Genomic DNA, 17951 nt, shown 5'->3' on the forward strand with positions numbered 1-17951 from the left:
TAGCTTAATGCACGGCACTTAAAAGGAAAGAGACTTCAGCACATGACAGAGCCTGCACAGTGACTGTTGTAGAAAGATGGCCGTTTATTTGAACAGGAATATACCAATCCAAAATGTAGTTACAGGTTTTTAAAGAGTTTTCAAAGGAATCTCATTGTCTTTAGCCGGGGAAGTTTGCTCTTGCTCATGCTGGTTTAAAGGTTGATCATCAAAACTTATTTTCGACCATCCTGACCTTTTGCTTTTGAACTTGTGACGTTTGAGACCCATTCGGAAATTTAAGTTAAATGCTAAAGTTACAATGGCACTGTTAACACGCTGATGTTTGTGTAATGTTGACGTCTGAGTTTAACGTGTTGGTTTGATAACATTTGCTGTTTGCAATCTGAATGTCATCAGTTTATCAAGTGCTGCAGGTCACAAACCAAAGTGAAACACTGGCCTGATTATTGCAGTTCATCCTGAGGAGAACGTGAATACGTACCAAAGTTCATGACAGTCCAAAAGCTGTTGAGACATTTCAGTCTGTTCCCATAATGTGAGCTCACAGTAGCGCTAGCGGGAAAGTAAAAGGATTTTCAATGTCTTTAGGATTCAATCTCTGAGGACTGCGAATGTCTGTACAGTTTTTTTTTTTTTTTTTAATTCCTCCTGTTCAAAAAGCCTCTTTTGAACCGATGAAAACAAACCACATTTTGCAATATTACAAAAGTTTCATAAAAATGAAAATGGACAGAAACACAAGTTCATACACAGCAACACTCCCAGGCAGATGATGAATACAGACTGACATTTTGTGTGTAGACAGTTTTATGTGCTTTGTCTCCACACACACACACACACACGCACACGCACACACACGCACACACACACACACACACACACACACACACACACACACACACACACACACACGCGCGCACACACACACACACACACACGCACGCACGCACACGCAGGCAGGCACATGTCCACAAGCACACAATACTCTTCATCCATTACATCTGGCCTGGACCGGGCCAGACCATGTGAGTGCGGGGGTGTATTTGGCAGACAGAAGGTGTTAGTAGGCAAATACACGGCGAGAGAAAGACAGACGGAGAGAAGTGGGGAAAATAAGAAGAGAGAGAAAGACACGAGAAAGGCAGATGACTAAAGCGAGCGTGTGTCTGAGAAATGGATGACGCAGCAAGAAAAGGAGACGGAGGAGAAATCCCCGAACAACTGAGCCAGCTGAGGGGGCCGTCGCTGGACAGGGAGACAGAGAAATGGATGGATGGACAGCAGAGGGACATGTGTGGATGTCATCTGGCTATCAGTCATGCACAGAGAAAGAAAGGAGGGGGGTGAGAGCTCCCGGGAGGACAGGGTGGGGGCTTGAAGCCTAATCCCAAAAACAGCTGTGTGTATCGGGGACGGTGGATGGTTTGGTTCTTGGGTGCTCTCTCATGGCCCATCACATCCTCTAACCCCCGCAACGTCAACAGCTTCTTGTCGGGGCCCCAGCCGCTGTAACCCAGGCCCCCCCCTCTGACTCTTTGTAAAGAGGCTCCACCGAGGAGGCCTCATGTTTTGACCCGAACACGAGGCCCTGCTTCTCCGAAGGCGCCATAAATCACTCACAGATCCTGTCGATCGGTGGAGCGATGGGCTACACGATGCAGTCGGAGCTGCCGTCCGCTCCGCTCACAGCACTTTTTTATGGAGACGGAGCTGCTGCAGGGAAACTTCAGAGACGTTTCCAAGAAAATCGACTTCCTTGTGGAACAACTGCCTTGAAATTCAGTTCATCTGCATGTAAAAAATCCCAAGTATTTTGTGTCAATGTAGAAGGACTGAATCACCCAGTGTGTGTGTGTGTGTGTGTGTGTGTGTGTGTGTGTGTGTGTGTGTGTGTGTGTGTGTGAGAATAAGCACACGCTAACGTGTCTACAATTTGTGTTTTAAAACAGGGGAGAGATGGCAAATAACACGCAACAAAGGTCTGGAGCCAGAAGCATTGTTCGCACCAAGATTCCCCCCATTTTTACTTTTGTTAAAGGGCCAGTGTGTAGGATTTTGGGGGCTCTATTGGCAGAAATGGAATATAATGTTTTTATGTTTTCATTAGTGTGTAATCACTTGAAACCGAGCCCTTTATATCTATATACGAAGCGGGTCCTCTTCCCTGGAGCGCGCCATGTTGCATCGCCATGTTGCATCGCCATGTTGCATCGCCATGTTATCCCATGTTGAAGGAACAAATGTTGCATCTTCTCACATGTTGCTCGCCATGTTAGCCATGTTGCATCGCCATGTTGCATCGCCATGTTTTTTTTTCTCACTGGCTCTTTAGCGGTTTTTTTTTTTTTTTTTTTTTTTTTTTTTTTAGTGTAACGACCACTGTAGTTTCTCCTACATGCTTGAAAAGGGAGGATGAGGCGAGCAGCGTTTCTACGGGTTGTAATCCACAGCGTCACCACTAGATGCCACTAAATCCCACGCGCTGCTCCTTTAACTCATTAAATAAGTTTGGCCTGTCTGTAATTTTTAAATGAAAAGAGAAATGAGTTGATAAAAATGCAAAAACGCAAATATACAGTAAACAACTGCAAAGGAGAATTTGCCAATCACAATGAGTTTGTCATCTTGTTGCACCCTTTTTGTCTGATGTAGTTTAACGGCCTGTTTATCTCTACGAACCAACTCATTACTATTCACATACCAGCAGTCAATCAAATCAAACTTACATTTCTTGCTCCTGTTGGGTGGAAACCCTGCTGACACAGGGTTTAAATGATGTTATTCCCTTTATAATTGATGTAACTTCAATCGTGATTTTTTAAATTATTATTATTATTATTATTATTATTATTATGGTCTGTAAATAGTGAATAACAAACCAACATAAATTCTTCGAACCCAAGGTGACAACAGCAGATTCCTGGTTTTGTTTGAGTCACTAATGCGTTTTCTAGTCCATGACTAGTCCATTGCAAGTCATGGCTAAAACCCAAAAGCTGAGTGAGGACCCGTGGTTGCGCGGTGTGGCTGCTTTACATTATGGACATGATCTTTTTCATAGAAATGTAAAAAAAAAAAAATCATGTTTTCAATTATATCTCGAGCACAATGTTTTAACATCCTGTTTCACTTGGCTATGCTATTTCCAGCCAGAAGTAAAGTATTGCTTAAATTCAGTAGACACGGGTATGAAGGAGTTTGGGTTTAACTGTAGATATTTACATTTGACAAGCTGAAAACAATTTAGATGATTATCAATTGTTTGGTATCAAATGGTTGGTGACGAATCATCTGTAAATTCTGATCAGTCAGTTGACTAATGATGTGTTCAGACCAAACGCCAAGCGAATTATTCCCACTGAGCGGTTACGCAAGTAACACAAGTCAACGCAAAGTCGCGAATGTCCGTGAATTCACGTCCGCACTCACAAAAGTTCCCTCCCTCTATTCATTTTACAGAGAAACACCATCAAATGAACAAGTTCTCGCAAAAAAAAACCCCGATGTGCTCAAATTTCTGTGGATTCTTGTCCGTCTCGTCTCTGCAGTCTGTTTGCAGGCAGCATACCGAGGATTACCTTCATCGGCGTGGGCGGCTTCATCTTCCTGGGAACCTACGAGAAGGTCCGCCGCACTTTGCTGTAAGGAGCTCGTCCCCTCTGACCGTCCGGAGCTCCGACCCGCGGGGGAACGGCGAGGGGAAAGCGTTAGCGGAAGCGGCACCCCTCATCGCCCGGAGCGGCCCCTGGGCCTCCACGCCGCCGGGCCCCCACAAGCGGAGGGACACCTGGTCCTCGTTGGACCTGCGGGGCTGGTTCCGTTACCCAGAGGGCTGTATTCCTGCTCATTAGCGCTCTGCGGATTGAGTTGAACGGCCACTTGCTGCAGCAGCAGCGGTGGTCCGCCGAAGTGACCGGTCACACTAGACTAGCGATGACGAGCATCTTTACTGTTTAATGTAAGTGTGAGTGAATGATTTACGGTATTAAAGACTTGTGTTTTTGTACGCGCTGACTGAGGTTTGGTGATTTCTTTGGCTCCTGTGGAGCTCTGCGGGTTCCAATCCGACACGGTTTGATGATCATTTCAGTGTTTTATCCATACTTTCTTCCCTCCATTAAGCCGAGCCACCTGTGTTAAAGACCCACCAGGGAGACACAGTAATATCTCACCTCTGTTACATTCCCGCTGGAGCACAACTGACCTCATCCACCTGCAAAAGTCTTTCTTTTCTTCTTTTAAGATGCCTTCAACAACAGACCACTTTGTTAGATTAACAAGGCTTTAGCTTTATCTACAGGCTCAGGTGTTCTACACAAGCTCTTTTATTACAGTTGAGGGTATTTCTGTCGTGGCTTTATTATGAGTTTTTTTATTAGGTGACTGGAAAAGCTTATCCAGTTATGGAAGGATGGGGACGTTTTTCTTGTTTCTCTGTTTGCCTTGCACTGGATGATGATTTGAGTTACACTGTTCCAGTTATGTGTTTGGAAAGTATCTTGTAGACGTTTTAAGGTATTGAGGTTCCTTTATGAGACGCACCAATAGACCAGTGATGATAAACAGGTTTTAGTGAACCTCCACTCATTCATACATGCAGATACTACAGCGTTCAAAAGATACTGATTGTAATCGCAGTTTTTTTTTTTTTTTTTTTTTTTTTTTTACAGTAAAGAATTATATTTGGTTAAAGATGAAGTTCGGGCAATTTGTTTAGTCTTTGTTTTGCCAAGAGCTTAGTGAGAAGATTAATACCCCGGATTCATTCCAAAGTTAACAACATCTGCCTTCCAGCATCACAAATGATGACGCAGTGACTCGTCATCGCCTTGACTCAGCCAGCGAAGACACCATGAAGTCACTTTTCCTGGTAAGATATTCTTGCCTGTTACACAACCCTTCTTAAAAAACACAACTTTACATTTGAACCTAATCGAGATAAAAACAAGATATTACATGTTGAATAGTGAACTTTAACGGTGCTGAATGGCAGAATGTTGTTACTGTAGACGAAGCCGGGCTAGCTGTTCCCCCTTGTTTTTCGGCATTATGCTAAGCTATGCTAAACAGCTGCTCCAAAAATGTCCACATCAAATCAAATGTTGAGGTCGAGTAAAAGATGCATTTCACCAGAAGTCAACGCGCTGTTTCATTTCGACAATCTGACGAAAGATTGTCGTCACATGGTAATATAGTGGAGGTTATTGTATGTTGTAAACATGACGTACACTGATATTTATTCAGTTGCTTTTATTGTTATTTTGAGCCGATCATTTAAATGAGACTGATTTCTTAACTCAGTTCAGCAGATTTACTCAAATACCGTGAAATAAATGAATGAAGGGTCGGTATGTCAAAATTCACACAGAAGCACATTTTCCTACCGGTGGAATTCAGGTCATTTTGATTTTACTTGAGGTTTTGAGCCATCGGCTGCTGAGGCCCAAAACTGAGACAATCTGCATGACTAGTCAACATATAAGGCCTGACGCAGCACTTATTTCTGTCTTTGATCTCTTTTATTAGAGCAGCAGTTCACAGCTCTCGGACCGCAGAGCATTTCTGTGAGCCGGCTGTGAGGAAAGTGCGCTCCTGTGCGCTCCTGTGTGGCCTCAGGTAAAATGATGCAGCAGCTAAACTCTACAAGTTGTCCGCTCCTCACGGGTGCTCCTTTATTTTAAAACAGGATTATTCAAGACAACCTATTACGAGATGAACAAATGACGCTACTTCAATTTCGTGGAAGGATTGTCGAGGTGGCATATGGAGGAGCAGTTAGGCTCAGTACTCGTGTTTGCAGTGAATTAGCTCGGTCGTCCTTCAGCGATCTGCTCGGTGGTAAAAGTGAGGACTTGGTGAATCCTGCTGGGGTCAGCGGGAGACGGATGGCCTCACAGGTGGGACTGTTTGTCACTCCACTTGTCACTAGGCTGTTGGACAACAATGGCCGGTGTGTGATTGGTGGAGGCCGTGACCAGAGGCATGTCAATCATCTGGTTACAAATATCCATCTGGAATGCACATTCTGACCCTCAGTCAGCCTCAACTCAATAGCAAATATTTTAAACAGCCTCGCAGAAGGGAAAAAAAATATATGCCTGCTGTCTTTGGAGCTTCAAGGAGCCAAGAGACATTCCTGGTTGGAAGATTAGCTGTGTGTGTGTGTGTGTGTGTGTGTGTGTGTGTGTGTGTGTGTGTGTGTGTGTGTTTCTGATCCAGGCCCAAGCTACTTGACTGCTTTGAAGATCAAGGTCTCTGGATTTCATGTCTTTGTGCATGCTCCATTTGAATTGATGGCTTCTCCATAACCACTGTGACATGAGGGCATTGCTAAATGCTAACTCAGCTGTTTGTGAGATTGTTGTGACAAAACCAAGCAGTTTATTTTTTCACAGACAAGAAAACAGGAACAACTCCGGTCGTAATAGCAAAATGTGATTTTATTAGACACTTCAATGCCGTGTCAAGACACTTCACTGTTTTAGCTTTAACATCGGTACAACGATTTCAGACAGTTTGTTTTTAATAAATTACTCCGAATGCAAACTGCACCTCACGCCCTCTTGTCCCTTTTACCTGCCACACTGGGGTTGGTTTTCCACCAGGCTGGTCTTACCATCTCTGATAGGTGTAACCGGAGGCGAGTGTCCTCCAGCTTACCTCGATAAGGCCACACAGTTCAGACTGGGGGAAACACACAATGTAACTACTCTGACTGGTTTCTGACCCAGTGTATCCAGGGACTGGGACAGACCGGGGGGGGGGGTGGGGGTGGGGGGGGGATGGGGGCTGACTGCATTTAATCCTCCCAAGTTTACAACATTACAGAACTGCAGTGACGATAAGAACGTTGTTGGAACACGTGATGGGAGCTGAGGTGGAATACTGGCCGTTTGCTCCTGAATGCACAACTGTGGATGTTGATGCATATTACAGCAGTAACACAATATCATTCTCCATCTTTAGAATTGTATCATTAAGCATTCAGCCATTCAAAAGTCGACAGTTGTAGCTTTGATTATAAACAGCCTCTTTTCCACTGCAGCTGCCGGCTCAACTCACATTTTTCACTTGGGTAAAAGTTGTGGGTCGTACCTGGAACTACTTTTGGCATCACCTCTGCTGAGGTGACACTAAAAGGAGACTCGGGAGCATTGCAGCTCACTGATTGGTCAGGAAAAAAAATCGGCAATCACCTACGATGTCCCCCATTTGTTAGTGAACTGCTGTCCCGATGGCAACCCACGACACCACGTTGTGGTTACTCGAGTATCAGTCCGGTTGCTGACTGAAGGATCACAACGTGCTCGTGTCACGTTGAAGGTCGTCTTCATCATCACGGCAGTTTCTTGATCCACATTGAGGGGGGGGGGGGGGGGACTTTCTGCGGTGAAAACTAAATCCAGAAAAGAATCTGGTACTAAAAAGCGAGTCGAGTCGAGTAGAACAGCAGTGGAAAGGAAGCTAATGCGACCAAGAGCTCCTGACAGGCGTCACAGTGAGAGATCATTACTGGCTTTTACAGCTTCTGAATAACAGCTGAAGTTTCACCACGTTTGGCTGCCGACGTGCACCAAAGTCACTTTCTGGGACAAATAAAGAACTTAAATAAAAGAAGCATTTATCCCAACTAGATCTGAGCAGTTTAGCGGTAACGTGTCGTATTGTGAGACAGGTGGAAGAGCCTTAATGTTACAGTATGTACTGTTGACTTCACCGGGTCAAAAATATGTGGAATGTCTCCTCGCATGGAGCAGCTTCCTGCATTCCTGTTGGCAGATCCCGTAGACGGTCCGCCGGATTATGAAGATGAGTATAAAAAAGTGCTTTAACTGACCGCCCACAAAACGTCCCGCCTCGCACCGTCCCACGTACCAAAAATAATTCACATCAAAGCTCCTCCTTCATACAATAACAATGCAGGTGAGTTGGGTTTCTGTAAGGCCATAACTGGCAGCGTTTGTCCAAAAAAAACAAAAACAAAAAAAACATTCAAGTGCAATCAAGTGTTTTGTTTGCTATAAAAAAGTGTACCAGTATCTCTCACAAAAGTCTCTTGATATATGCTATTACAAGTTGAGTTTGTCTTTGATCATGCAATAAGGCACCGCAGCTGAATGTTGGTAAAAGCTGAAAAAGGCTTGTTTTTTTTAATAAAAATAAAAATACCATCACTCCTTTCTTTGTCATGCACATATATTTAAACACTCTTTTGTAAAAGTTATATAATATATAATATACGAAAACTCTTATGTACAGTGAAAAGTCCAAAGGTATATTTCTCTTTTTTCCCCTGCACATACATATACTGTACAAGATTCCCTACATTTACATGCTTCAAATGCAAGTCACATTTTTTCGGAGCTAGAATTTTGTATTGGTCACCTCCCAAAGGAAGGTTTTTAACTATGTACAGCTGATACGCTCAGATGGGACGCCACCCACACAAGCTCCACCTTCACACTCCGGATACCTTTTCCCCTCCTGGCGCTCCCTGTCAAGTCCACAACCAGGAGGCTCGGGACCGTTCGCCTCGATATGAGGTAGCAGTTTATTTCCCAGTGCAATAAAAAACAAAAAGAAGTCCACATTTTGGGCTGCTTGGAGCGCCTGCTAGTCGCTGGCTCTCCTTAGTGGGGTGCTCTCGCTCTGAGAGGTTCTGAGGGTGTGTCCATTGGACAGCAGAGTCTGCCTGAGCTCAGGCTCACAGTCAGTGTCGGGGTGTCCGTGGCTCGTCACGCCGGCCAGTTTCACCGGCTTGTGGAAGTCTTCCTGTGACGCGGAGCTCGCTGGCGTCCGTCCCGCTCGGCTCGCTGGTGAACACAGAAAAGAAAGCGGTCCGATGAGAATCAGTGACGAGACCCGTGTGCAGACAAACATGCCTTCAGCTTCAGGATACTGAGGCCCCGGAATGTGTCTACGGAGCTGCGTTGACATGTGGAGGTGAGAATTGGTATTTCGGAGGCCAATTCCACCGGTGGGGGGAAAGGAGCTGAATCTCGGAACAGGCCCGGACGTGCGTCTGCAGCAGTTTTGGCAGCAGTGAGGAGTCAGTGCTGCTCTTCTGTGTTTTTAGAAAGACATCCTGAGGGGCTCTGGGAATGCAACTATGATACACTGTCAGATGCTGGTAGGAGACAATCTATCAACAATCACGTTCAAAAGAATTCACCTTAACAAGAGCTCCCACATCGTTGATGGGTTCTCATGGTATCGCCTAACGGAAGTGGTATTCATACGGGGCCGCGCGGGGCTTTAAGAAGTGTTCTGGATTTATGAGATGAAGCTGTTGGCGTTTTGTTCTGGGCCCGAGCTCTAAAACGACATTTAAACTCACGTCTCTGATCACCTTACCTTTTCCGCCGTGTTGGTTCAGCTGCATCGTATTGTGTTTTTTTGGAAAGGCGGATCCTTGCATGTCCTTTCGGATCCCGTTTGGGGTCCCGTTGCAGAACGGGGTCGCGTGTGACCCGGCGTCATGCTGCTCCCCCGGGTGACAGCGCGAGTAGGGAGGGGGAACAAAGTGCTGCTGGTACTCCACGCCTCCGGCGGGACCGAAGCCGTGGCTCAGGTAGTCGGGATCTTTGCAGTAGCCGCTGCCGTTTTCCAGACAGTCCGTGCACAGGACCGCTCCGTCGAAGCCTGCGGGGAAAGGCGGGGTGAGACGAAAAGACAGTTGACGGGTGGACGGCGGTTCACAGTGCGCGTGCTGTGATTGTTGCTGAGTGGAGAGTGAAGCGTCGGGTTACCCGCGGTGTCCACGACGTGTCCGTTGGGCTGCGGTCCGCCGCCGGCCTCCACGCGGATGCACACGTCCTGCCGCTCGGACAGCGTGCCCTGCGAGGAGAGGTAGCTCGGCACGTCCGGAGGGACGATCGTCTCATCTGGGGGGGCGGGGGGGGGGGGGAGAACGGAGCGAGACAAAGACATCAGCACCAGAACTGCGGATACTGAAACACAGGAACTCAAACAACGTGCTGATTGATTTAATTCAACAGCTGATCAAATATAACGAGACAATCAGGAAAAGATGGCAAATATCCACTGGTAAAATACAAATTGCTGCTTTTGTTCTTTTCTTTTACGTATTTATATTGAAATGAATAGTTTTCTGTTTTGTAGCCGTTAATAAAAAAAATAAAAAAATGGAAATCCAATTTTGGAATGCGAATTTTTCACCGCTTTCTGTCATTTCATAGACTGAATCAAAAACTAACAAATAAATCAATAATAAATCTACTATACCAATTCGATTATTCTTTACAAAGATTACAAAGATTATAGCTTTGTCGCTGCGTATGCTTTTTTTTTTTTAGTTTGATGTTTAGGTCCCATCGACAGAATCCCCCCTCGAATTACAACCAATCCAACATGGGGGGCATTTTTACTGACATGAAAGGACAGCGTGGATCCGAGGCTCACCTGTGTTGGTCACGCTGCACTCCTCGCTCTTTTTCCTGGTCTGGTAGATGATGCACACCCACACCAGCGATGTCACCACGATACTCGTGACCACGGCGATGACGATGATCCCTATGGTGACCGTGCTCGGGCCCGTCGACGCGGCGCAGGGGCTCCGGCGCCGGGTGACCACCAGCTGGCTGTGAGCGCGCTCCGTGCCCAGGGTGTTGGACATGAGGCAGGTGTAGCGGCCGGTGTCCTCCAGCGAGGCCGAGCCGATGACCAGCAGCTGGTTGCCCGGTGTGAAGTGGTGTCTGTCGGAGGGGCGCAGCGGCTGGTCGTTGCGCAGCCAGGTGATGCGGGGCGGCGGGCTGCCGAGGGCTTTGCACTGCAGCGCCACCGTGTCCCCGACCGCCACGCTGCGGTCCTCCAGGTCCTGGGCCAGGTAGGGGGTTTCTGGGGAGGAGACGGTAACTCGTAAGGAGCTTGAAAGGCTGCCGGATTCCTGAGCTCGGGGATTTCTATTATTCCAGAGCATCAAAGTTTCAAGTTCGCGCTCTCGGGTTTCTGCTTCAGCTCGGTTTGTTCACAGTATCGATTTCAGACATGGTGATTCAGCTGGATAGGAGGAGCACAAACTGTGATGTCCAACCACTGAAAGCTCATCTCACGGTGACAGTCTCATCTAACGTCGGTATTTATACTTCTGAGGTCATACCGCATCTATAATGGAGACAAACTTGGAGACCAGTCAACTCCGCACCTTTTTGTTGCAACGCAGAAACAAGCTTTCTCCTGTTTAGAACAATGTTTTCAGTGTTTCCACGGCAACTTTCTTATTCTGCTGACTGGAGCACATTGAATTGAACGAGTGTGTGAGTACGAGTGTGTGAAGGTTGGCCTCTCCTCTTAGACGGAGCACTTCCCCCTCACAGTGGGACACACACAGATTAAGAGATCTCACTTAACCCACTTCAGTCGCCCTTCTCTCTTCTATCAATACTTTCTGCCTCTTCATCAATTCCCCCTCCCTCTCTCCCTCCGTCCCTCTCTCCCTCCTTCCCTCCCACCGCCTCGACCCTTTCTTTTCTAAAAACCTCTTTCGCATACCTCCCCCCAACACACACACACACACACACACACACACACACACACACACACACACACACACACACACACACACACACACACACACACACACACACACACACACACACACACACACACACACACACACACACACACAATTCCAGTTCTTGTTTGGCTCCCATTTTTCTCCCCCAGCACACTCTACTCTTTTTCCAGACAGGGGCCCCTCGACTGCAGCCCTCCTTTCCCCCCTTTCTCCCCCCTTTCTCCTTCCCCCTGCGTCTCTTAAACCCAAACATGATGGATTCAGCGTGGAGGCATAGCTGCTTGCTTCAATGTTTTACATTGCTGAGTGGATTAGCACTCAGCTTGAACTGCTGAGAAGTCACACAACATGAAAATGTGTCACTGAACCAACTCCACCAGTGTGAGCAGGTTTAAATATAGAAACGGTTGCTCATGAGCTCTTTATGGGGAATTTAAGGCTTGCAACTAAAGAACCACACCCCCTCTTTTTGGGGTTGCTCTGCGCCGTTCAAAGACAAAGGACAAAGATGAGCTATGTGCCGAGATGGTTTTAGGAGAGAAGCTCTGTTTTGTTTGATTTACCGGCGTAGTGTAAAACAGCCAATAAACTGGGAGCACTGAGGCCTGCGGTGAAGCAGCCATGACTGTCCCTCCCACCGAGAGAGGGGAGAAGGGGGGTGGGAATGCCTAACAAACGCCCCTCTGTGAGTCCCCCTGGCTCCCCCGCCGCCCCACCCCTTTGACCCCTAGCTGTGACCTGTGACCCCTGACCTGCAGCAAGGCCACAGCTGCTGAGAAAAGAAAAATATAAAGCGTCTCATTCTGCAGCTCCGGACCGACCGATCCCTAACTTCCTCACAAGGCCTTATCTTCGAGATGCGGAGATGCGGTCGACGCTGCGTCGAACCGAGAACAGTCCCAGCTCTTACCCAGGACGGTGAGAGTGGCGTTGGCGGAGACGGTGCCCGCTGTGTTCTTGGCGGTGCAGCTGTACACGCCCATGTCCTCCGGCTTGACGTCCATGATGAAGAACACGTCGTCGTCGGGCATGACGTGCATCCGGCGCTCGCGGGCGGCGGGGAAGTCCGTGCCGCCGTCCTTCTGCCAGGCGATCTGTGGCGCCGGGTGACCCTCTGCGGCGCACTCCAGCCTGGCGGTGTGGCCCGTGCGGATGGTGCTGTCCCGGGGAGTCTTCACGAAGGATGGCAGCACTGCGGAGGAAACCAATGCATCGGTGTGAGTTGTGACTGAAACACGACCTTCTGGAACCTTTAGTAACTCCGCTGTCCACATTACATTTTCAGCAGTTCCCGCAAGAAGTGACGACAGTTGTTAAAGATTACAGAGCTACTCATCAGGTTCTTCCAGCTACGATTTCCCCGCTGCTGCTGGCCATTCAAATCAGGCAACCTCCGGTTCAATAAACATCTCTAATTATTATCGGAAACTTTGCTTTTTTTTTTTGGCAGCTTCAGTTTTTGTTTTACGTCTATGTGCATGCTGGAACCAACAGACAGTAAAAAAAAAGAGTGTACAGAAGAAGCTCAATGTCGGCCAGGAACCAAAGTCTGAATTAAAAACTCTCCATTTGCAGAGAAGCAGAGTGACGGGTCAGAAGAGAGGGCCCCTGTTAGCCCTGATATGCGGCTAAATCAATTTGTTCCAAATACCATCCCAGGATGGATGGAGGCCGAGTGACAGAGAGAAGACTTTATTCAAGTGAAAGAGAAGGACTCAGCATGGCCACTAATTTCAATCGCTCTTCTGTCAAATGGAACAACTGAGTCTTAGAGAACATAAACATACGGTGGAAATGATGCAATCACACACACGTCAGCAGACACACTGGTAGAAACCTGCTGTCCAGCTTTTGTCTTTCGATCTCCTCCGGTTTTTATCCGTTTTAATTCATTCATTCGGTGATCATACTTTTCGCAACCACAGCGATTCAACTCTCCCCTTCGTGAACGTCGGTGCGGATGACGTGCCCTTCGACGTACCGTTGACGATGACGCGGGCCTTGCTGGAGTAGGTGGAGCCAAAGTGGTTGGTGATGATGCACTGGTAGCGCCCCTCGTGGGCAAAAGTGACATGGCGCAGGTACAGGACGGTGGTGTACTCCATCACGCCTGCTGCGGCGCCCGGAACTTCAGCTGCCGCACCTCGGTGGTGGGCGCGCACGTGGGCGTAGTTCTCCATCTCGGCGTGACGGAGCAGCTCCTGGTCCTTGCGCCAGGCGAAGGTCATGGGGGAGGTGCTGCTGCTCGCGGCCGTGCAGGTGAGAAGTACGTCGCTGCCGAGGACCGTCACCGTGGTTTCTGGCTGCACGGTGATCTGGGGCTTGGGAAGGTCGTCTGGAGGGGGTGGAGGGGGGGAGAAGGGGGAGGAGGGGGAGGGATGGGAAGGCAAAAACGGAAGGAGGAAAGAGAGTGAGAAAAAGGCGCCATAAAATATGTGAAAAAAACCAAGATGGAAAAAGGAACAAAGTGATGACAGGAGAGGAGATGGCGAGATAAAATGAGACGTCGGCATCCATTATCAGATCAGAGTGCTGATTCAGAGCTGGACAAAAACACCACACAAATATGTGCAACTATGCAAATAACCGAAGAGCGCTTAGCCGGCCGTCGAACGCCTCTTGCGCAACACCCCCCCTCCCCCCCCCCCCCCACACACACACACACACACATAAACATAAGAGTACACAAGCACACAACTCACCGCACACAAAGCTGCTGGACGGAGCCTCGAAGATGCTGGTGCCCTTCAGGCTCTCCGGGTGGGCGCAGGTGGCGTTGACACCGGCCTGCAGCCCGCGGGTCACCAACCAGTCGGGCAGCCAGTGGAGCTGGCAGTCACAGAGGAAACTGTTGCTCTGAATGAGGCTGCAGGAGAGGAGAGCACGTGAGCTGTACGTCCCATCGATCGCATCTGCAGCTGATTATGCGTTTCTAAGAGCGCGCGTGGACGCCAAAAGCAAAGAGGGAGCGCACCAGCTCGGCTTTTCGCACTTAAATACTGGGCATGTGTGCTTCAACATGAATAATACTCACAGGCTTTTGAGGTTCCTCATCTTACTGAAGACATCGGGCTGGATGGAACGAATAGCATTCTCTCCCAGGTTCCTGTCGGGACGTTACATGTTGTTGCACCAGTTGCGCACAAATCACAGACACATGCGCCCAGAATCTAACGAGGAACTGTCCGAATCTGTGCATGCGAGTGTGAGCGCCAGCTTTTCCTTCGCTCCCTGCCCTCAGTTGACAAAAAGCCTGTGAAAGAGCTTATAGGAATTCCATTTCTTCTACGGAGCTCGCCATATGCTCAATAACTTTGTTCCTGCGCTGAGGCAGGGAAAAAAAGGCCAAAGTTGAGATGGTGCTAGGCTAACGAGAGAGAGGCAGCTGGGCTCTCGCAAAAGCCCGTCTTCTCCTTTTACAAAGACGCTATTAAATTGCTAGCAACCTCCTCTCTGCCAGCTCCTTTTGGTACCCCCCCCCCACACACACACACAACCTACCCCAAATCTCCCCCCTCCCTCCACTCCACTCAACTCAACCTACCCCCTCCCCCTCCCTCCCCCCTCCCTTGTGGGATACTCACAGGTGTTCCAGGGTCTCCAGGCCAGCGAACGCTTTCTTGGCCACCGATTTGATCTTGTTTCCAAACAGAGTCCTGTCGTTTCCAAACATGAAGGGTGTCGATAGATGAAGAGGGAGGGAGAGGAAGAGAGGGGGGGGGGGAGGTTGAGGGTGAGAAAAAAATGGGGGTGAAAAGAGAGAGAGAGAGAGAGAGAGAGAGAGAGAGAGAGAGAGAGAGAGCAAGACGGGAGAGAGAAGCACAATTAGCGAGGCTGAATCTGATAAGACTGGAGGGATTGAGGTATTGGAAATCTGAACTGTGTGGAGATTAGCCAGGAGGAAGGGTGAGCGAGATTGAATGGGGTTGAGGTGGGTGGGTGTTTAGGGGGTGGGGGCACCCGGGCTCTGCGCTGCTCTTCAAAGACCACTTTTATCTTTATTAGAATTTAATAGCAATGACCAGGCACGGCTGTGTGTGTGTGTGTGTGTGTGTGTGTGTGTGTGTGTGTGTGTGTGTGTGTGTGTGTGTGTGTGTGTGTGTGTGTGTGTGTGTGTGTGTGTGTGTGTGTGTGTGCGTGTGTGTGTGTGAACATACGAGCAATCGTTTCGAGTGTGTGTCTGTGCCTGTCAAGCCAAGAAGTGAGTTGCTTTCCCCCTCTGCTTTGGGGTCCTAATCCCTTCCTCCACCTTCTCCCCGCTGCCTCCACCCTCTCCCCGCTGCCTCCACTCCTGTCGTAGCCTTCACAGGAAGAGGAGACACGGCTGGCTGGCTCACAATGAAGACCCCGGTGTTTAAACTCCTCCGTACGTACACACAAACAAACCGCTGTCTTGTCACATGGACGACAGGGTAATATTTGCAACTTTTGTTAAATTAACTTATTAATGCAAAAAACAACAACCTGAAGTACAAACATGTCTTTCGTGCTGAAGGAGCCACTTCCATCCCATGCCGCGGCATTCACAAGCTGCTTTTGGTGAACCCAGTATGTGTGGTGGACACTTTGATGTCTCCCTTCTTTCTCTTTTTTTTTTTTTTTTTTTTTTTTTTTCCCATGGCTCGCTTTGCCAGCTTTGGGATGCAGCGGGCTGCTTCCGCCAACGCCGTGACAAAAGGGGCAGGGTCAGAGGGCGGGGCGTGTGAGGCGTTTGATGTTTGATGACTGAATGCGGCCCTCAATTTCACCCTCTCTCAGTTCCTAACAACAGAGACTGGGAACGAGGGGACGAGAGGAGCGGAGGCCCGGAGGAGAAATAGAAATAAGCCTATTGGGGAGCGAACCCCTGCCAGCTCGAAGAAAAAGCCCTTTCTCTCCCTCTTTCTTTCAGCCGTGCTCACACAGGGAACCATCTTGGCTGGACATCATCTTTTCATCCTGCAAGTTGATGATCGCCGCTCATTGCCAGAAACTTCTCCACCCGCTCAGTTTCCACATTGAACTTTTTACGGGCCGCCCGAAAGCACCGATGAGTAATCGTGCAAACTGATAAAAGTGACTGACTGCAGCTCCTTTTTGAACCATTATCAGCTACGAGACCCCAGTTTGCCCGTAAAGCTTCTGGGAAACAATGAAATCATAAGATGAAAGCCGGATTGAGCTGGAGAGAAAGTGGCCTTGGCTTCCACGGCATGAGGGGAGTAAAAGAAATGACCTTCAATGTTTCATGAGCAAGCCGTGTAAAAAATGAAGAGGGCCTCTAGAAGTCATTGCTCAGTGTGAACACTTCCTTTCCAAGTGAAGTGTGGTGTCCTGAGGGGACAGATGTCTCAAGCTTCTCAACTCTACGGCCTTAAATTGGACTGGCTAAACTTATTTGGCAGTGGAGGGTGAATGAGGGCTTGGAGGGAAACTTTTGGATGCAAGTAAAGAAAAAAAAAGAAAAAAAGAAACACCTCACTCCTGTTTCTCTGTTTTTGAAGAAAGCAGAGAGAATCCCTGAATCAGTGGCAGGCCCAGACGGAGGGATGAAGAGGAGGGGTTGATAGAGGAAGAGAGGAGGGGGCGGATAGAAGAAAGAAAGAGGGGAGACACTCACAGCTTGTTGAGGCTGTCCAATCCGGAGAAGGCCCCGTTGGTGTCCTCTATTGTGCCCGAGATGTCGTTATGGTCCAGCTCCCTGTGGAGGATGAGAGAAAAGAGGGGGATAAGAAAGATGGAGGGCGGGAGGAGAGAAACGGGGACAGGGTCTGCCAGCGCTGAAGCGTCTCAAGCTCTGGAAGTCACGGGTTACCCTCCGCCCAGAGGGGGGAGCCTCTGCACCTGGCCTTACCAGGCCCTTTGCCGCTCTGCTCTGCCAACCAAGCGCATTCTTTCCTTAGAGGGGCGGAGGAGGCGCGTGCATGCGAGTATGTGTGCATGTGTGTCGGGGAAACACACAGCGCTGGGAAACACATGTATAATTCATGACAGCATGGAGGGACTGGCGAGGACACAATGTCTTGTGAGAGGCCAGACAGTTGGGACTGTGAGTCTGATGGAGGCAGGTACGATACAGCCAAGAGCTTTAATTGGTTAGGGGCCAGGCTTAGCCATGGTCAGGCAAAGACAGAATACATTGAATGAATGAAAGAGAAGAGGGGAAAAAAAAAAAAAAAAAAAAAAGGCTTCTTTTACAGCAGTTGGGGGTTTCCCAACACTTGTTGAATGCATCTGTGACCTGCTGCGAGGACTAAAGATCTTTAGGTGAAGTCATAGCAGCAGAGGAGCCACCACTCCACCCTTCTGCATGGCGATCAAAAAGAAAAACAACAGAGTCGGAGAACTCCTCTGAACCATCAAAAGACTTTCTTCCAAACTTGAGAAAGGTCTTTGAGCTTGATGGTCAGACGCACCCTCTACTGCCCCTTCT

At 48.5% G+C, this 17951-nt stretch overlaps 2 protein-coding genes across 3 annotated transcripts in view; one reads left to right on the forward strand and one right to left on the reverse strand.

Moving 5' to 3' along the window:
• The window catches only part of slc25a26 (solute carrier family 25 member 26), a 55568-nt gene extending 51559 nt beyond the window's left edge, over positions 1–4009 (forward strand). The window contains exon 10 of one of the 2 annotated variants that reach the window (XM_069712899.1): positions 3552–3733. In XM_069712899.1, the coding sequence (XP_069569000.1) occupies positions 3552–3648 (97 nt within the window). In that variant the 3' untranslated portion in view covers positions 3649–3733. Of the gene's footprint in view, positions 1–3551 lie in introns of both variants that reach the window. The other variant, XM_069712906.1, reaches the window with a different exon arrangement.
• A 4112-nt stretch (positions 4010–8121) lies between these two features.
• lrig1 (leucine-rich repeats and immunoglobulin-like domains 1) overlaps positions 8122–17951 on the reverse strand; it is a 35089-nt gene continuing 25259 nt past the window's right edge. The window contains exons 9-18 of the mRNA XM_069712773.1: positions 17139–17219; positions 15124–15195; positions 14574–14645; positions 14242–14405; positions 13521–13874; positions 12450–12731; positions 10426–10860; positions 9753–9887; positions 9358–9645; positions 8122–8816 (exon numbers count right to left, since the gene is read on the reverse strand). Coding sequence (XP_069568874.1) covers positions 8617–8816; positions 9358–9645; positions 9753–9887; positions 10426–10860; positions 12450–12731; positions 13521–13874; positions 14242–14405; positions 14574–14645; positions 15124–15195; positions 17139–17219 — 2083 coding nt within the window. The 3' untranslated portion in view covers positions 8122–8616. The remainder of the gene's footprint in view (positions 8817–9357; positions 9646–9752; positions 9888–10425; positions 10861–12449; positions 12732–13520; positions 13875–14241; positions 14406–14573; positions 14646–15123; positions 15196–17138; positions 17220–17951) is intronic.

This window comes from Brachyistius frenatus, unplaced genomic scaffold, assembly GCF_029030835.1.
Source record: "Brachyistius frenatus isolate BFR_SWC_R1_liver_20210118 unplaced genomic scaffold, ASM2903083v1 Contig_4, whole genome shotgun sequence".
Classification (NCBI taxonomy): domain Eukaryota; kingdom Metazoa; phylum Chordata; class Actinopteri; family Embiotocidae; genus Brachyistius; species Brachyistius frenatus.